This window comes from Nerophis lumbriciformis, linkage group LG26, assembly GCF_033978685.3.
Source record: "Nerophis lumbriciformis linkage group LG26, RoL_Nlum_v2.1, whole genome shotgun sequence".
NCBI classification, from domain to species: Eukaryota; Metazoa; Chordata; class Actinopteri; order Syngnathiformes; family Syngnathidae; genus Nerophis; species Nerophis lumbriciformis.
Window position 1 is genome coordinate 12,908,767 of NC_084573.2, and position 21,645 is coordinate 12,930,411.

General features: G+C 38.6%; 1 protein-coding gene and 1 long non-coding RNA gene across 3 annotated transcripts in view; one reads left to right on the forward strand and one right to left on the reverse strand.

Annotated features, from left to right (window-relative positions):
• Positions 1 to 21,645, reverse strand: part of LOC133623881 (uncharacterized) — an 80,337-nt gene that overhangs the window by 49,926 nt on the left and 8,766 nt on the right. For both annotated transcript variants that reach the window (XM_061987349.2, XM_061987348.2), the window contains 7 exons: positions 17,261 to 17,379; positions 12,242 to 12,383; positions 11,894 to 12,033; positions 3,011 to 3,137; positions 2,896 to 2,931; positions 683 to 831; positions 471 to 594 (listed from right to left, as the gene is read on the reverse strand). In XM_061987349.2, the coding sequence (XP_061843333.2) occupies positions 471 to 594; positions 683 to 831; positions 2,896 to 2,931; positions 3,011 to 3,137; positions 11,894 to 12,033; positions 12,242 to 12,383; positions 17,261 to 17,379 (837 nt within the window). The remainder of the gene's footprint in view (positions 1 to 470; positions 595 to 682; positions 832 to 2,895; positions 2,932 to 3,010; positions 3,138 to 11,893; positions 12,034 to 12,241; positions 12,384 to 17,260; positions 17,380 to 21,645) is intronic.
• Positions 1 to 21,645, forward strand: part of LOC133623882 (uncharacterized) — a 130,220-nt gene that overhangs the window by 23,396 nt on the left and 85,179 nt on the right. Inside the window, exon 2 of the long non-coding RNA XR_009817947.2 lies at positions 7,372 to 7,512. This is a non-coding gene — a long non-coding RNA (uncharacterized lncRNA). The remainder of the gene's footprint in view (positions 1 to 7,371; positions 7,513 to 21,645) is intronic.

Genomic DNA, 21,645 nt, shown 5'->3' on the forward strand with positions numbered 1-21,645 from the left:
TTGTTTGTAATGAATACAATACCTACAGTTTTTCCACTTTTTAGGGTGCAACAAAATAATATATTCGGCTTAATGGCAAAGACTACTCCCCGACTAGGAAACACACTTTAGTCTGTAATGGAACTGTGGTCTATATGTGGAACTGTGTCAGTTTGCGTGTCCTTTTCAAATGTGCTAAATAAAATGCAAAATTACGCTCCCAAAACATTGATGAGTGTTGATAAATCACATTGCGTGTGCTGTATAATATATTTGCATTTTTTTCCTCCCAGTATTGTGGGCATTTTGATGATCAGCATGTATTCTGCATATTAATGACGACAGGCGCAAAATATACGCCTTCTTCTGCTCACTTAACACTAATAAACGTCCAGTAGCTCAGCTTTGCATGTTCTATCAAGTTTTCACATGTTTTCGTACACGCAAACCTCTAGTAAATCAGGCCCTATGTATTTCAAAATGGTACTTACAGACATGATGGGTCGAAGTGACAGTATCTGCCCCGAACCTCCCCAGTCACCACAGTCCAGGTACTCTCCTTCCTCCAGTATGTACTGTTGCCCTTCAAACCCTGGTTCATTGTAGCCTACCCAGCTGGACGCAGAAACACAGTTCTTTTTGTTATTGGCTACATTTAGTTTTTGGATTTTGTTGCACCCAAAAGTGCAACAAAAATACTCACAATCCTCCGATTATCTTCAAAGAACCCACAGACTCGAGCTCGGGAGTGTCCGTGTTGACATCGTCCTCTTCGTCATTGCAAAAGCTGAAAACTTCACTGTCGATTTCCAAATGGGAACCTTCGAATCCAGGTTTCTCATACACCAAAGCCTTGAAGAACAATGTTGTTTTGATCAAACGGTAGTAGCAACTATTTTATATAATTTTCTCAAGGGACAACACCTCGGATATAACTTAAATTACAGAATATTTACCATTTCCTGAAAATAACAACATTAGTGGCTCATTCCCTGCTATAGAATGTCACAGTACATGTTGGAATTCAGCACCCCGGTGCTGGCAGAACTCATGCACCCCCAGACCGTGATACCACCAAAAGCTAGTTTCAAAAGACATCATTTCAAAAGTTGACATTTCATTCAGAGTATAATTGGCGAAGAAGCAGATCATTCAAGGTAGACTCATACAAAAAAAGGGTATGCGTTGGCATCAGCCATTGAATGAACATGATTCAGAATTGAAAGAGAGGACCTTGTACATTTGGTGTGGTGGTAATTTTTCAGTGTGCAGCTGTTTATTCATTTTTTTTATTTATTTTTTGTTGCATAAATTAAAATAAAAGACGACTTTCAAAATTTGGCCACACAAATACAAAACACAAAACCAGTGAAGTTGGCGCGTTGTGTAAATGGTAAATAAAAAGAGAATACAATGATTTGCAAATCCTTTTCAACTTATATTCAATTGAATAGACTGCAAAGACAAGATATTTAACGTTCAAACTGAGGAACTTAATTTTTTTTATTTTTTTTGCAAATAATCATTAAATTAGAATTTATTGGCAGCAACACATTGCAAAAAAAGTTGGCACAGGGGCATTTTTACCACTGTGTTACATGGCCTTTCCTTTGAACAATACTCAATAAATGTTTGGGAACTGAGGAGACCAATTATTGAAGCTTTTCAGGTGGAATTCTTTCCCATTCTTGCTTGATGTACAGTTTAAGTTGTTCAACAATCCGGGGTCTCTGTTGTGGTATTTTAGGCTTCATATTGCGCCACACATTTTCAATGGGACACAGGTCTGGACTACAAGGCATTGTCTTGCTGAAATAAGCATTGTGGCATTGTCTTGCTGAAATAAGCAGGGGCGTCCATGAAAACGTTACTTGGATGGCAACATATGTTGCTCCAAAACCTGTATGTACCTTTCAGCATTAATGGTGCCTTCACAGATGTGTAAGTTACCCATGCTTTGGGCTCTAATGCACCCCCATACCACCACAAATGCTGGCTTTTGAACTTTGCGCCTAGAACAATCCGCATGGTTCTTTTCCTCTTTGGTCCGGAGGACACGACATCCACAGTTTCCAAAAACAATTTGAAATGTGGACTCGTCAGACCACAGAACACTTTTCCACTTTGCATCAGTTCATCTTAGATGAGCTCGGGCCCAGCGAAACCGGCACCGTTTCTGGGTGTTGTTGATAAATGGCTTTGGCTTTGCGTAGTAGAGTTTTAACTTGCACTTACAGATGTAGCGACGAACTGTAGTTACTGACAGTGGTTTTCTGAAATGTTCCTGAGCCCATGTGGTGATATCCTTTACACACCGATGTCGCTTTTTGATGCGGTACCGCCTGAAGGATCGACGGTCCGTAATATTATCGCTTATGTGCAGTGATTTCTCCAGATTCTCTGAACCTTTTGATGATATTACGGACCGTAGAGGGTGAAATCCCTAAATTCCTTGCAATAGCTGGTTGAGAAATGTTGTTCTTAAACTGTTCGACAATTTGCTCACGCATTTGTTCACAAAGTGGTGACCCTCGCCCCATCCTTGTTTGTGAATGACTGAGCATTTCATGGAAGCTGCTTTTATACCCAATCATGGCACCCACCTGTTCCCAATTAGCCTGTTCACCTGTGGGATGTTCCAAATAAGTGATGAGCATTCCTCAACTTTCTCAGTCTTTTTTGCCACTTGTGCCAGCTTTTTTGAAACATCATCAAATTCCAAATGAGCTAATATTTGCAAAAAATAACAAAGTTTACCAGTTCGAACATTAAATATCTCATTTTTTGCAGTCTATTCAATTGAATATAAGTTGAAAAGGATTTGCAAATCATTGTATTTTTATTTACCATTTACACAACGTGCCAACTTCACTGGTTTTGGGTTTTTGTATTTTCAAACTGCAATAATGGTCTCACCTTAACTTCATTTGGATTCTCCACTTTAAAACCGCCCTGAAACAAATAGCACGTTCACATTAGTGCAAAGCATTAACACCTGGAACCAAGTTGTCAAGTGGAAAACACTACAAACCATTTTAAGGGGTTTGAGAGAGCCTACAAACGGCGACGGGAAGCCCCACGTCTCCGGAAAAGGGTATATCCCCGTTTCCAGCACAGCCAGCATTCCCTGGAAACCTGGATCACTGAACACCAGCCACCTGAAGGCAGGAAAAGAAGACTTGTTGAAGTCAGGGGGGTCTCATATTCCAATTTGCAACATTTTTTTTATGTACGTCTCAGAAGAATACATAGTGTATTGGAAGTGAGATAGCCGAAATCTTGCACTGATGTCAGAATTCTGACGGATTGAAAAGGCTTTAAGCAAACCCTACTGGGAACATGGAGTTTTTTTTATGACCATGGTTTTAATACAAATCAGCTGTTAGTCAACATTTGTCTCTGGATGTGTCTCCAATAAGCGGTTTTGGGCACTTTGTCCACTTTTTACATATACTTATTATAACCCTGCACTTGTCCATTTTAATGGATGCCATATATCACATGCACACATCCATCAATCAATCAATCAATCAAATGTAACCTTAACGAGTGGGAAATGAGGACCCAGACTTTATGTGAGCTACAGTGCCAACGGTACAGTCACATTTCAACATCATTAGCCCATTTGCTGAAGAAAAACTGAATGATCAAGCCTAAAGATCGCACACCAGTATCTAAACGACGTATACTGTAGCTGGCAGAGCTCCGGGCTTTGTTTCTTGCAAAAAGCGGTCCTCAATCAATATTTTGTCTTAAAGCACCTCTTCCTGAGGGTGTCTCAGTGTTATAGCGTCACCTTTATTGTTAGTTTTGAAGCCAAAATGCGTCCGTTCTCCCTTTTCGGTCTACACACTATGCCCGTTTGTAAGTACTCTGTGATCGTGCGCTGCCGAACATGCTCGTCTGCTCGTAAACCAGCAATGTCATGACGTGACGACGACGGGGGGCGCGGTGGACCGGTACTTTTCAGAGGCGGCATAGTAGTGAAGTAAAGTGAATTACATTTATATAGCGCTTTTTCTCAAGTGACTCAAAGCGCTTTACATAGTGAAACCCGATATCTAAGTTACATTTAAACCAGTGTGGGTGGCACTGGGAGCAGGTGGGTAAAGTGTCTTGCCCAAGGACACAACTGCAGTGACTAGGATGGCGGAAGCGGGGATCAAACCTGCAACCCTCAAGTTGCTGGCACGGCCGCTCTACCAACCGAGCTATACCGAAAATGATTCATTAGTATTGCGGTACTATACTAGTACCAGTATACCGTACAAGCCTACAAGGTACCCATCTCCCTCCCACAGTCATATTTGTTCAAAGTATGACATTTTTAAAAAGGCCAAATAATACATTTTAATTAGAGATGTCCGATAATGGCTTTTTTTGCCAATAACCGATATTCCGATATTGCCCAACTCTTAATTACCGATTCCGATATCAACCGATACCGATATATACAGTCGTGTAATTAACACATTATTATGCCTAATTTTGTTGTGATGCCCCGCTGGATGCATTAAACAATGTAACAAGGTTTTCCAAAATAAATGCCAACATGGCACTGCCATATTTATTATTGAAGTCACAAAGTGCATTATATTTTTTTAACATGCCTCACAACAGCAGCTTGGAATTTGGGACATGTTCTCCCTCAGAGAGCATGAGGAGGTCGAGGTGGGCGGGGCAGGGGGTGTCGGGGGGGGTGTATATTGTAGCGTCCCGGACGAGTTAGTGCTGCAAGGGGTTCTGGGTATTTGTTCTGTTGTGTTACGGTGCGGATGTTCTCCCGAAATGTGTTTGTCATTCTTGTTTGGTGTGGGTTCACAGTGTGGCGCATATTTGTAACAGTGTTAAAGTTGTTTATACGGCCACCCTCATTCTGACCTGTATGGCTGTTGACCAAGTATGCATGGCATTCACTTGTGTGTGTGAAAAGCCGTAGATATTATGTGATTGGGCCGGCACGCAAAGGCAGTGCCTTTAAGGTTTATCGGCGCTCTGTACTTCTCCCTACGCCCGTGTACCACTTCGTACAGCGGCGTTTTAAAAAGTCATACATTTTACTTTTCACAACAGATACCGATAATTTCCGATATTACATTTTAAAGCATTTATCGGCCGATAATATCAGCAGTCCGATATTATCGGACATCTCTAATTTTAATATATATTTTTGTTTACCCCTTGAACTGCCCAGGGGTCTGCAACTCAAAATGTTGAAGGAGCCATATTGGACCAAAAATACAAAAACAAATCTGTCTGGAGCCGCAAAAAATTAAAAGCAATTTTACATACAGATAGTGTGTCATGAGATATACATTGAATTAATAGGACTTAAAGGAAACTAAATGACCTCAAATATAGCTACAAATGAGGCATAATGATGCAGTATGTAAAGAGAGGCCGATAAATGCTTTAAAATGTAATATTGTAAATTATCGGTATCGTTATTTTTTTTTTTTTTTTTTTTTTTTTTTATTAAATCAACATAAAAAACACAAGATACACTTACAATTAGTGCACCAACCCAAAAAAAACTCCCTCCCTCATTCACACAAAAGGGTTGTTTTTTCTGTTATTAATATTCTGGTTCCTACATTATATATCAATATATATCAATACAGTCTGCAAGGGATACAGTCCGTAAGCACACATGATTGTGCGTGCTGCTGGTCCACTAATAGTACTAACCTTTAGCAGTTAATTTTACTCATTTTCATTAATTACTAGTTTCTATGTAACTGTTTTTATATTGTTTTACTTTCTTTTTTATTCAAGAAAATGTTTTTAATTTATTTTTATTTTATTAATTTAAAAAAAAAAGGACCTTATCTTCACCATACCTGGTTGTCCAAATTAGGCATAATAATGTGTTAATTCCACGACTGTATATATCGGTATCGGTTGATATCGGTATCGGTAATTAAAGAGTTGGACAATATCAGAATATCCGATATCTGCAAAAAGCCATTATCGGACATCCCTAAATATGTACTTATAGCTAGCCTAAATAGCATGTTAGCATCGATTAGCTTGCAGTCATGCAGTGACCAAATATCTCTGATTAGCACTCCACACAAGTCAATAACATCAACAAAACTCACCTTTGTGCATTCATGCACAACCTTAAAAGTTTGGTGGACAAAATGAGACAGAAAAAGAAGTGGCATAAAACACGTCCCAGAAAGTCGGAGAAAATTATGCATGTAAACAAACTACGGTGAGTTCAAGGACCGCCAAAATTAGTAGGACAAAACGGCGCTCGCCAAATACTCGAATCAGTGAAGCATGTTTAATATAAACAGTGTACTTTATAACAATTAGGGAGGTTTGTGTCATGTTTGTCCTCCTACAGCAGGGGTCGGCAACCCGCGGCTCCGGAGCCGCATGCGGCTCTTTGATCACTCTGATGTGGCTCAGCTGCACACCAAACCCCCCCCCCCCCGTGCGTCGGTTGAGGTGGGCGGGGTTTGGTAGCTGGGGTGTATAATGTAGCCCGGAAGAGTTAGGGCTGCATTGGATTCTGGGTATTTGTTCTGTTGTGTTTATGTTGTGTTACGGTGCAGATGTTCTCCCGAAATGTGTTTGTCATTCTTGTTTGGTGTGGGTTCACAGTGTGGCGCATTATTAGTAAGAGTGTTAAAGTTGTTTTATACCGCCACCGTCAGTGTAACCTGTATGGTTGTTGACCAAGTATGCCTTGCGGTCACTGACGTGAGCAAGCAAAAGCTCCATACAACGTGTGACCGGGCCGGCACGCTGGTTGTAGTGGGCGCTCAATGCTGTACCATCACGGCACGTTCGAGAGAATACTTGCCCTGATATTCATGGTCTCCCGGAAAAATTGGGAAGGATGGCAAGTATGACGCTGTCAAGCGCCATTTACATAAAACCCGCGGGCCGCAGTAACATTCAATTTTCATATTAAGGTGTGGCCCGCGTGTCTGAGACCCCTGGTTTATACATAGCACAACGCAAAAAAAAAACTTTGAATGCAGTGTTATTTCATTTTAAATTTCAAAAGATGATTGTGGCTCCCATTGTTTTCTTTAATTTGTGAAACTGGTCAAAATGGCTCTTTGACTGGTAAAGGTTGCCGACCCCTGTCCTACAGAAACCATATTAAAACAAAAAATATATTTTTTCCCCCTCATCTTTTTCCATTTTTCATACATTTTTGAAAAAGCTCCAGAGAGCCACTAGGGCGGCGCTAAAGAGCCGCTTGCGGCTCTAGAGCCGCGGGTTGCCGACCCCTGTACTAGCCTGAAAGGTGACATAATTATTGGTTCAAAGACAAAATAAACCTTATTTAATGACTTTCCTCAGGCACAAAATGTCTCTCCCACACCTTTTTCGTCTGTAACTCTCATTCCAAACCCTCACTTTGTTTTCCAGGTAACACTAAACCCCCCTCCACCCAGCCCCACCGCCACTACCGTCTCCTGTCTTTGAACAGGCATCGGCACGAAGAACATTCCTGAGCGAGGACAAGTGAGACTCGAAAGCACGACAAGAACGTGGGAGCCGGCTGATGAGGTATTTTGTCACACACTGTCAAACATTCAAGGCCGAGTCTACTTTGGAACGCAGCTTTCAAGACTTGCGCCTTAATAGGTCTGGGCGATACATGGAATATACCGTATTTTTCGGAGTATAAGTCGCACCGGAGTATAAGTCGCACCTGCCGAAAATGCATAATAAAAAAGGAAAAAAACATATATAAGTCGCACTGGAGCCCGGCCAAACTATGAAAAAAACTGCGACTTACAGGTAAAAGCCAGTAAATTAGAATATTTTGAAAAACTTGATTTATTTCAGTAATTGCATTCAAAAGGTGTAACTTGTACATTATATTTATTCATTGCACACAGACTGATGCATTCAAATGTTTATTTCATTTAATTTTGATGATTTGAAGTGGCAACAAATGAAAATCCAAAATTCCGTGTGTCACAAAATTTGAATATTACTTAAGGCTAATACAAAAAAGGGATTTTTAGAAATGTTGGCCAACTGAAAAGTATGAAAATGAAAAATATGAGCATGTACAATACTCAATACTTGGTTGGAGCTCCTTTTGCCTCAATTACTGCGTTAATGCGGCGTGGCATGGAGACGGCTGCGTTGACCCTGGATCTCAGGAAACAGAGTGGACCGACACCAGCAGATGACATGGCACCCCAAACCATCACTGATGGTGGAAACTTTACACTAGACTTCAGGCAACGTGGATCCTGTGCCTCTCCTGTCTTCCTCCAGACTCTGGGACCTCGATTTCCAAAGGAAATGCAAAATTTGCATGGTTGGGTGATGGTTTGGGGTGCCATGTCATCTGCTGGTGTCGGTCCACTCTGTTTCCTGAGATCCAGGGTCAACGCAGCCGTCTACCAGCAAGTTTTAGAGCACTTCATGCTTCCTGCTGCTGACCTGCTCTATGGAGATGGAGATTTCAAGTTCCAACAGGACTTGGCGCCTGCACACAGCGCAAAATCTACCCGTGCCTGGTTTACGGACCATGGTATTTCTGTTCTAAATTGGCCCGCCAACTCCCCTGACCTTAGCCCCATAGAAAATCTGTGGGGTATTGTGAAAAGGAAGATGCAGAATGCCAGACCCAAAAACGCAGAAGAGTTGAAGGCCACTATCAGAGCAACCTGGGCTCTCATAACACCTGAGCAGTGCCAGAAACTCATCGACTCCATGCCACGCCGCATTAACGCAGTAATTGAGGCAAAAGGAGCTCCAACCAAGTATTGAGTATTGTACATGCTCATATTTTTCATTTTCATACTATTCAGTTGGCCAACATTTCTAAAAATCCCTTTTTTGTATTAGCCTTAAGTAATATTCTAATTTTGTGACACACGGAATTTTGGATTTTCATTTGTTGCCACTTCAAATCATCAAAATTAAATGAAATAAACATTTGAATGCATCAGTCTGTGTGCAATGAATAAATATAATGTACAAGTTACACCTTTTGAATGCAATTACTGAAATAAATCAAGTTTTTCAAAATATTCTAATTTACTGGCTTTTACCTGTATAGTCCGAAAAATACGGTACTCGATATATCGCGGGTTTGTCTCTGTGCGATATAGAAAATGACTATATCGTGATATTCGAGTATACGTTCTCACGAAGTTGCTTTTAGCTGCGGGCATTACACTACATGCTCTTCTCGCTCTTTCTTGTCTCTCCTTCTCACAGAGACATAAAACAAGCGCACCTTCCTACATACGTCACATACTGTCACATGTGCAACGTCAGACGCTCTCGCCGAGCAGACAGGTAGCGGCATAGCAACGTTAGCTGTGATGCGAGTGGTAATACGAGAGAAAGAAAGTGCGAATCTGAATGAAGGAATAATTATTTCCCAAGAAAAACCGCAGGCGGTGGTTTGGCTTCAAGCGGGAATATGGTGAAGAAGTATGCGGCAAAAGCGTTGCTACAAAAAGTAGCAGCACTGTTAATGTAGCATCGTTTGAAAAGTCACCCGCTAGAGAATGAAGAGTGCTTGAAACTCCGCATGTCAACATCTCCGGCCAGTGCCACAACCACAAAATACCCGAGCAACCATTTCCACATCAACACCGTATGAAAGAAATAGTCAACAACAGAAGGAGATAACGTCCGCAGGAACCTACCACATAGCGAAGGACATACACTATTTGATTTCCTATTATGCAGCTTTGACAGTTATTAAAATATCTTGTGTGACATCATGCACAAAAGTGCACTTTATTTGTTTTAAACTATTGTAGTGGCGTTCTGTACAAAAAGTGCACTTTAATTTAGTGTTGTTTTGATATGTCATCTTAGTGACATCATGCACAAAAGTGCACTCATAGCTTGTTTTAAAATGTCTCTGACAATCTTGCACTTTCTGTTTTGGAATTTACATGAATTGTTGTGCCACTGCTTGATAACTGTTTAATACAAACCCCGTTTCCATATGAGTTGGGAAATTGTGTTAGCTGTAAATATAAATGGAATACAATGATTTGTAAATCATTTTCAACCCATATTCAATTGAATGCACTACAAAGACAACATATTTGATGTTCAAACTCATAAACTTTATTTTTCTTTTGCAAATAATAATTAACTTAGAATTTCATGGCTGCAACACGTGCCAAAGTAGTTGGGAAAGGGCATGTTCACCACTGTGTTACATCACCTTTTCTTTTAACAACACTTAATAAACGATTGGGAACTGAGGAAACTAATTGTTGAAGCTTTGAAAGTGGAATTCTTTCCCATTCTTGTTTTATGTAGAGCTTCAGTCGTTCAACAGTCCGGGGTCTCCGCTGTCGTATTTTACGCTTCATAATGCGCCACACATTTTCGATGGGAGACAGGTCTGGACTGCAGGAGGGCTAGGAAAGTACCTGCACTCTTTTTTTTACGAAGCCACGCTGTTGTAACACATGCTGAATGTGGCTTGGCATTGTCTTGCTGAAATAAGCAGGGGCGTCCATGAAAAAGACGGCGCTTAGATGGCAGCATACATTGTTCCAAAACCTGTATGTACCTTTCAGCATTAATGGTGCCTTCACAGATGTGTAAGTTACCCATGCCTTGGGCACTAATGCACCCCCATACCATCACAGATGCTGGCCTTTCAACTTTGCGTCGATAACAGTCTGGATGGTTCGCTTCCCCTTTGGTCCGGATGACACGATGTCGAATATTTCCAAAAACAATTTGAAATGTGGACTCGTCAGACCACAGAACACTTTTCCACTTTGCATGAGTCCATCTTAGATGATCTCGGGCCCAGAGAAGCCGGCGGCGTTTCTGGGTGTTGTTGATAAATGGCTTTCGCTTTGCATAGTAGAGTTTTAACTTGCACTTAGCGACAAACTGTATTTAGTGACAGTGGTTTTCTGAAGTGTTCCTGAGCCCATGTGGTGATATCCTTTAGAGATTGATGTCGGTTTTTGATACAGTGCCGTCTGAGGGATCGAAGGTCACGGTCTTTCAATGTTGGTTTCCGGCCATGCCGCTTACGTGGAGTGATTTCTCCAGATTCTCTGAACCTTTTGATGATGTTATGGACCGTAGATGTTGAAATCCCTAAATTTCTTGCAGTTGCACTTTGAGAAACGTTGTTCTCAAACTGTTTGACTATTTGCTCACGCAGTTGTGGACAAAGGGGTGTACCTCGCCCCATCCTTTCTTGTGAAAGACTAAGCATTTTTTGGGAAGCTGTTTTTATACCCAATCATGGCACCCACCTGTTCCCAATTAGCCTGCACACCTGTGGGATGTTACAAATAAGTGTTTGATGAGCATTCCTCAACTTTATCAGTATTTATTGCCACCTTTCCCAACTTCTTTGTCACATGTTGCTGGCATCAAATTCTAAAGTTAATGATTATTTGCAGTTTGAACATCAAATATGTTGTCTTTGTAGCATATTTAACTGAATATGGGTTGAAAATGATTTGCAAATCATTGTATTCCGTTTATATTTACGTCTAACACAATTTCCCAACTCATATGGAAACGGGGTTTGTAAATACAGTTTTGGTAAATTGACTTAGTTGTGATTTCCCTCTCTGCATGAAAGTTTAAAAGTAGCATATATTAATGCAGTATGAAGAAGAATGTTTTAATGTAGACACATAGAATCATCATACTGCTGTGATTATATGCATCAAGTGTTCATTCAAGGCTAAGGCAAAATATTGAGTTTTATATCGTGACAAGGCCTAAAAATATCGAGATATTATTAAAAGGCCATATCGCCCAGCCCGACGCCTTAATCCTAAAAACAAAAAAACAGCTCTCGGGTATTGAAGTAGAGGCTCTTTCTACCGTGGATCAATCTCAATGAGAAGGAGTTGGAAGCACGGTCAATACTATCCCCGCTCCCTGTTAGATCCGAGCCCTATGGACGAGCTTCACTTACAGCCCGGAGTGCACTTGGATGGAAGCGGTGCTCAGCGGGATTCCAAACGAGCCCGTCTCTATGGTATCGTCATGGTACGGTGTCACTCTCCCGTGGCCCTCGGGTTCCGTGAACAGATCAATATGAGGGGTGCTGTAATCCTGCAGAGAAAGCGAGGAACACAACACAGTAATCATCCATGCAAACAGTCTGTTTTGACATCTATCCCACTGCGGTGAATACTAATGTCGCAATAACGCACATTAGCAGTAACGCCCTGTGGCCCGCGTGCTGTGATTATGGCGCGGATATTAAAACCGCCAAAAAAGGGTCAGCAGAGGTGGAATTGTTTAAGCCGTGCACACTCACACAGACGGCAAGTCGAACTGAGCCGATTAGCATTGGTGCGGTGTTTTGCTCCGGCTCTGCCCACTCGTTTATCAATTCCAGACCCCCCTCCTCCAAGGCGATACAGCGGCCCTGAAAGTCCGGCTTTTCGTAGAGGATCCAGCTGTAAGGAGAGCAAAAGGCACAAATCAATGACGAAAAAATTGTATAGTTTGTATTCTGACTGTCGTGCACCGGCTCTTTGTGTTTAGTAACGACTGTTTTTGGTTTACTGGCTCGACTGGGCTCCACGCCACTATTTTTATTGGTTGCTGCAGCAAATGGCCGGAGTTTGCCAGACACGCCGTTTATCTCCGTCTTTAGTCTCAGTTAAGCGATGCATGTGTTGTGCAGATATATCCTTCTGAGTAGGCATTTGTTTTGGGTATGTGTCTTTAATCAGAGTTACACATTTGGGGGGAAAAAATGCAAAACACAAATTTGTATAAGTGAAGGTCATGTCTAATTGTGGTACGACAACAATGCAGGAAAATGCCCTAAATGTTTTAGATGAGTAAGTAAGGGTTTAACGCAGGAGTGCTCATTACGTCGATCGCGAGCTACCGGTCGATCTCGGAGGGTGTGTCAGTCAGGCATTACAAAAATAGTCCTAAAAATGAGCGATCATAAATCTTCACTATGACGGCACTTTCGTCACTTGATTGACATTCACGGCACCCGAGGGTCTTCTGAGATGACGCTGGCTGCTGCCAGCTCATTAAAATGACCGACTGGAAGGCGAGAAACACTTTATTTCAACAGACTCTGGCGCCGTACCTGTCGTCAAAACTCCAAAGACCGACTGCACAGTTGCACTAACAAAATAAGAGTCTCAGAAAGCTGGCGTGCACAAGCTTGCAAGCTACGGAGTTTGCCGACAATGTATTTCTTGTAAAGTGTATACAAAGGAGTACGGAAGCTGGACAAATAAGATGCCAAAAACCAACCACTTTCATGTGATATTGGACAGAAAGGAGGACTTTTTTCTCCTCCATTCCACTCTCCAATCAATGCAAGTCATCAGAATCAGGTAATACACCAACTTATATTTTTGTCTTCATGAAAGAAAGGAATCTATATGTGTTAAACATGCTTGTATTATCTTTTAACACCTTTAACTTATTAACAATATTAACTATATGCGTTAAACATGCTTGTATTATCTTTAAACACCTTTAACTTGTTAACAATATTAACTATATGTGTTAAACATGCTTGTATTATCTATAAACACCTTTAACTTGTTAACAATATTAACTATATGTGTTAAACATGCTTGTATTCTCTTTAAACACCTTTAAGTTGTTAACAATATTAACTATATGTATTAAACATTCTTGTATTATCATTAAACACCTTTAATTTATTAACAATATTAACTATGTGTTAAACATGCTTGTATTATCATTAAACACCTTTAACTTGTTAACAATATTAACTATATGTGTTAAACATGCTTGCATTATTTTTAAACACCTTTAACTTGTTAACAATATTAACTATATGTATTAAACATACTTGTATTATCATTAAACACCTTTAATTTTTTAACAATATTAACTATATGTGTTAAACATGCTTGCATTATTTTTGAACACCTTTAACTTGTTAACAATATTAACTATATGTATTAAACATACTTGTATTATCATTAAACACCTTTAACTTATTAACAATATTAACTATATGTGTTAAACATGCTTGCATTATCATTAAACACCTTTAACTTGTTAACAAAAACATATATTTAATAAATAAGTAAATATAAATTATATATATATATGAATGAAGTAGATCCCCACGACTTGATCAATTGAAAAGTAGCTCGCCTGCAGAAAAAGTGTGAGCACCCCTGGTGTAACGGTACACAAAAATTTTGGTCCGGTACGTACCGCGGTTTAGAGGTCACGGTTCGGTTCATTTTTTGTACAGTAAAAAAACAACAAAATATACATTTTCTAGGGATGTAACGGTGCACAAAAATTTCGGTTCAGTACGTACCGCGGTTTAGAGGTCACGGTTCGGTTAATTTTCGGTACAGTAAGAAAACAACAAAATATACATTTTTGGGTTATTTATTTACCAAATTTGCTAAATCTTCCACCAAAAATGTTTTTCTTAGTGGAATATTTGATGTGAAGTAATGGGAACCTTGGATAGGTCAATAATTCATAATAACATTGATTTTGATTCAATATTATGTTTTGAGCAATGACAGTTTGAAAGAAAAAAAAAACAGCTTTGTTTTATTAGTCAACATTGCAACTTTTTCTAAATCACATTTAACCTTTAAGCTTCTTTATTTCACTTTTGTTATGTTTTTGTTTATTTTAATAGTATTTTTAGAATGTGCCGTGGGCTTTTAAAACATTAGCTGTGGGCCGCAAATGGCCCACTTTTGACACCCCTGCTATAGATAATAAAAAATGTAATCTGATAAATCTATGGATAAAAAGCAGAGCCTGGCGTTACATGCGCGTTTATCATAACTCTCTCTCTCACTCTGTCTCTGCCCCTCCCTTACCAATGCTGCTGCGCGCACAATTTGTTTTGTTTTCAACCCCTTCTTAACCCTGAACGTACAATGAAAATACACGCAACCCTAACTCAAAATGCCGGACATTTGAGGCATTTAAGAAACTCCGCCCTGACAGCTCCGCAAAAGAGGACATGTCCGGTGAAAAGAGGACGTATGGTCAGTCTATACTAGCCCGTTAGCTGCTAGCATGCCGTGTGTTGTACCTCGGTGTGCATTGTTTACACAACGTGCGTTACGCTACTTAATATGTTCGTGTGGAAACTCATTCGGTGCACCTCCAAACCGAACCGGAACCCCCGTACCGAAACGGTTCAATACAAATACACGTACCGTTTTCTGGTTATTTATTTACCAAAATTTGTAAACAATGGCTTTATCATTTTAACATTGCTTTAAAATAGCTGTGTGTGTGATGGATGTGAGCCACCACTAGGCTGATCAGTGCAACAGCAGGCAGTCATGAATACTAAGCATAACAATAACATACATATACACACATGGTTCATTGCCAGGGTTAATGCAGTCAACATATATAAAACTAAATAAGATAAGGCTCAGAATTGGTTTCTTAACAAAACCTTTCTACATATAAAGTGCAACATTAAACTGATTCAAGTTGTTGCTCAGATTAAATAAAATGACAAAACTTTTCTTCTACATACAAAAAGTGCAACATTAAATAGTTTCAAGTACAGATGTCCCGATATTATCGGCCGATAAATGCTTTAAAATGTAATATCGGAAATTATCAGTATCTTTTTTTTTAATATCGGTATCGTTTATTTATTTATTTATTAAATCAACATTAAAAAACGTCGTGGTCGTGGAACTGTGGACCAGCTCTATACTCTCGGCAGGGTCCTTGAGGGTGCATGGGAGTTTGCCCAACCAGTCTACATGTGTTTTGTGGACTTGGAGAAGGCATTCGACCGTGTCCCTCGGGAAGTCCTGTGGGGAGTGCTCAGAGAGTATGGGGTATCAGACTGTCTGAATGTGGCAGTCCGCTCCCTGTATGATCAGTGTCAGAGCTTGGTCCGCATTGCCGGCAGTGAGTCGGACACGTTTCCAGTGAGGGTTGGACTCCGCCAAGGCTGACCTTTGTCACCGATTCTGTTCATAACTTTTATGGACATAATTTCTAAGCGCAGTCAAGGCGTTGAGGGGATCTGGTTTGGTGGCTGCAGGATTAGGTCTCTGCTTTTTGCAGATGATGTGGTCCTGATGGCTTCATCTGGCCAGGATCTTCAGCTCTCACTGGATCGGTTCGCAGCCGAGTGTGAAGCGACTGGGATGAGAATCAGCACCTCCAAGTCCGAGTCCATGGTTCTCGCCCGGAAAAGGGTGGAGTGCCATCTCCGGGTTGGGGAGGAGATCTTGCCCCAAGTGGAGGAGTTCAAGTACCTCGGAGTCTTGTTCACGAGTGAGGGAAGAGTGGATCGTGAGATCGACAGGCGGATCGGTGCAGCGTCTTCAGTAATGCGGACGCTGTATCGATCCGTTGTGGTGAAGAAGGAGCTGAGCCGGAAGGCAAAGCTCTCAATTTACCGGTCGATCTACGTTCCCATCCTCACCTATGGTCATGAGCTTTGGGTTATGACCGAAAGGACAAGATCACGGGTACAAGCGGCTGAAATGAGTTTCCTCCGCCGGGTGGCGGGGCTCTCCCTTAGAGATAGGGTGAGAAGCTCTGTCATCCGGGGGGAGCTCAAAGTAAAGCCGCTGCTCCTCCACATCGAGAGGAGCCAGATGAGGTGGTTCGGGCATCTGGTCAGGATGCCATCCGAACACCTCCCTAGGGAGGTGTTTAGGGCACGTCCGACCGGTAGGAGGCCACAGGGAAGACCCAGGACACGTTGGGAAGACTATGTCTCCTGGCTGGCCTGGGAACGCCTCGGGATTCCCCGGGAAGAGCTGGATGAATTGGCTGGGTAGAGGGAAGTCTGGGCTTCCCTGCTTAGGCTGCTGCCTTCACGACCCGACTTCGGATAAGCGGAAGAAGATGGATGGATAGATGGATTAAGAATGTTTTTTAGAAAATAATGCAATGACCTTTGTTACCGCATACGTAAGCAGCCACATTAGAAGCCTTTGTAACGGTTCTATTACCATTTACATACCAAATTTTAGGCCATCCCTAGAAGGACCTAGTGTGAACAGAAGTTGACGTTACTTTGTGTTTTTAAACAGTTTCACATGGTCAAAAAAATATATAGATTTTTTTTCCTGTTTAATTTGTTGTACTTGCACTTTTTTCCCCATTTTGAGGTTAAAGCCTAGAAAGGTTTGCATATTTCATCACTGATGAAGCCCAGAGCAAGCCTCACTTACTTACATTTCATTCAATATTGCATCAAATACATTCGGCAAAGCCTTGAGGCAACAATCGTATCCGGCAACTACTAATTGGCGCCCCACTTCAGTTAACATTTTGGTCTTGATTCATGGTATCAAAAAAGCCTTACCATCCTCGGATGACCTTCACAGATATGATGTTCGAGAGTTTCAGGTGAGTGGCGTCCGCTATATCCCTGTAGATCTCATAGGCTTGGCCACTGAACTGAGCTTCCGGGAACAGTACGATCTGTGGAAAGATCATGTAAGAATGGGCAAGTTTTTCTTCAGTAAAACTGAAGTCTACGAACAGGAAGTGCAGCTTTCATGAACTGAGACTGTACAATTTGTATACACTGTCAATACCATTGTGACTCAAATGTTTACCAATATTTCCCGTGATAAAACGTTTTCAGAATATAGGTAGTTAATAATCCTTCTGAGAACCAGAAACCACTGCACTGGATATTTGTTTTGCTTTTGTTTACAACTTTTACTCTTAAGTATCAACATCACTTGAGAACGAGTGGAAGAGAATAAGGAACGTATTTAGATATTGTGTTGATATTGTTAAACTGTCAATAGCACTCACCATGACTAAATAGACACATTTACAGTTATCGGTTAATGGTATTGGCCAATCTCACTCGTCATGGATGATCGGAATCGGCAGTAGAACACCCTAATCCAGGGGTTCCAAACGTACGGCCCGCGAACAGGTTTTATCCGGCCCGCGGGATGAGTTTGCTAAGTATAAAAATTTGCCGAAATTTTGGAATGAAACAAACTGCTGTTCTAAATGTGTCCACTAGATGTCACAATAGCAATTATTTGTATCTTTGTAGATTATGCTACATATGTAAAAAAAAAACAAAAAAAACTACATGTTGTTGGTGCACCAGTCATAAATAACATCCTGTAATTTCATTTTGATATTTTTTTTTATCTTGAAAATTAACATGAGTTGACTGATGAACATTATCACATCATTTATTCAGAAAGTATAAATAACGACAAATAAAGGTAGAATACTATTAACCCCAACATGTAAGTGGAAAAACAACAACATCATTATGACTTGTACATTTTCAGAAAGTGCTTGTTCTATTTTTAAACAAAGAAAAAAATCTGAAGTTGTCTTTATTTTTAAATTGTCCTGCCCACTTGGGAATAGATTTTTCTCCATGTGGCCCCCCATCTAAAATGAGTTTGACACCTCTGCCCTAATCGGAAATGTCCTACTTATTTTGGTTGAAATCTACAAGTTATGTTGCAACTATTGAATAAAACAGACTAATACTGACTTTGTCTTAAACAGCATTTTTGCAAAAACAGGTCTTGAAAACATAGATTATTCCTTCCTGGGTACCAGGACCCTTTGCAGTGGGTATTTGTCTTTGGTCTATTTCTTTTGTCACAACTTCACTGCTTTTGTACAATGAACATAACATGTTTTATATACAATGAACATAACATGCGTGTTTTTATATACAATGAACATAACATGCATGTTTTTAAATACAATGAACATAACATGTATGTTTTTATATACAATGAACATAACGTGTATGTTTTTATATACAATGAACATAACATGTATGTTTTTATATACAATGAACATAACATGCATGTTTTTGTATACAATGAACACAACATGTATGTTTTTATATACAATGACCATAACATGCATGTCTTTTTATACAATGAACATAACATGTATGCTTTTGTATATAATGAACATAACATGCATGTTTTTATATACAATAAAAATAACATGCATGTTTTTATATACAATGAACATAACATGTATGTTTTTATATGCAATGAACATAACATGTATGTGTTTATATACAATGAACATAACATGCATGTTTTTATTTACAATGAACATAACATGTATGTTTTATATACAAGGAACATAACATGTTGTATATACAATGACCATAACATGCATGTTTTTGTATACAATGAACATAACATGTATGTTTTTATATACAATGAACATAACATGTATGTTTTTGTATACAATGAACATAACATGTATGTTTTTATATACAATGAACATAACATGTATGTTTTTATATACAATGACCATAACATGCATGTTTTTGTATACAATGAACATAACATGTATGTTTTTATATACAATGAACATAACATGTATGTTTTTGTATACAATGAACATAACGTGTATGTTTTTATATACAATGAACATAACATGTATGTTTTTATATACAATGAACATAACATGCATGTTTTTGTATACAATGAACACAACATGTATCTTTTTATATACAATGAACATAACATGCATGTCTTTTTATACAATGAACATAACATGTATGCTTTTGTATACAATGAACATAACATGCATGTTTTTATATACAATAAAAATAACATGCATGTTTTTATATACAATGAACATAACATGTATGTTTTTATATGCAATGAACATAACATGTATGTGTTTATATACAATGAACATAACATGCATGTTTTTATTTACAATGAACATAACATGTATGTTTTATATACAAGGAACATAACATGTTGTATATACAATGACCATAACATGCATGTTTTTGTATACAATGAACATAACATGTATGTTTTTATATACAATGAACATAACATGTATGTTTTTGTATACAATGAACATAACGTGTATGTTTTTATATACAATGAACATAACATGTATGTTTTTATATACAATGAACATAACATGCATGTTTTTGTATACAATGAACACAACATGTATGTTTTTATATACAATGAACATAACATGCATGTCTTTTTATACAATGAACATAACATGTATGCTTTTGTATACAATGAACATAACATGCATGTTTTTATATACAATAAAAATAACATGCATGTTTTTATATACAATGAACATAACATGTATGTTTTTATATGCAATGAACATAACATGTATGTGTTTATATACAATGAACATAACATGCATGTTTTTATTTACAATGAACATAACATGTATGTTTTATATACAAGGAACATAACATGTTGTATATACAATGACCATAACATGCATGTTTTTGTATACAATGAACATAACATGTATGTTTTTATATACAATGAACATAACATGCATGTCTTTTTATACAATGAACATAACATGCATGTTTTTATATACAATGAACACAACATGCATGTTTTTATATACAATGAACATAACATGCATGTCTTTTTATACAATGAACATAACATGTATGTTTTTATATACAATAAACATAACATGCATGTTTTTATTTATACAATGAACATAACGTGTATGTTTTTATATACAATGAACATAACATGCATGTTTTTATATACAATGAACATGACATGTATGTTTTTATGTACAATGAACATAACATGCATGTTTTTATATACAATGAACATAACATGTATGTTTTATATACAAGGAACATAACATGTTGTACATACAATGAACATAACATGCATGTTTTTATATACAATGAACATAACATGCATGTCTTTTTATACAATGAACATAACATGTATGTTTTTATATACAATGAACATAACATGCATGTTTTTATATACAATGAACATAACATGTATGTTTTTATATACAAGGAACATAACATGCATGTTTTTATATACAATGAACATAACATGCATGTTTTTGTATACAATGAACATAACGTGCATGTTTTTATATACAATGAACATAACATGCATGTTTTTATATACAATGACCATAACGTGCATGGTTTTATATACAATGATCATAACATGGATGTTTTTATATACAATGAAGTTCATTGTATATGAAAACATACATGTTATGTTCATTGTATATAAAAACATGCATGTTTTTATATACAATGAACATAACATCACAGTTACAAAAAAAATAATAAATAGATCTGTTAAAGAAAAGGCAATTGTCCATTTTCTGGTGGTTATTCAGGGTCGTTTTAAAATAGATAAATAATTGACAGTGATAAAATTGGAATTACCGGTATTGTAAATTCCTGGGTACCAGGACCCTGTGCAGTGGGTATTTGTCTTTGGTCTATTTATTTTGTCACAGTTACAAAATAAAAAAATAGATCTGTTATACAAAAGGCAATTGTCCAATGCAGAGGACGCTGGTTTTCTGGCGGTTATTCAGGGTCGTTTTCAAATAGATAAATAATTGACTCTGATAAAATTGGAATTCTTGGAAAGTATGGATAATGTATAAAAGTCCTCCACTGAGGAATAAATGTATTGTCTTCACAGGAGACAAGGTACTTTTTATGAGACCTTACTGTTCAAGTGCCATTGCATGTTAAAAGTTGCTGACTCATTTAAGTATAAAAGACCAAAAAAATATGTGGGCAACAAATTAAGGTACTTCCGCTTCAGCACTGACTGCCACGGCCGTAATCACATCCAGTTGCGCTAAAATGTTCTTATTTATTTTTACCCCCAAGTACGACATATGAAAAGCAGATGTTTTTACTGAACAGTCAGTATTTCCAGAGTTCCCTCCAATCACAGC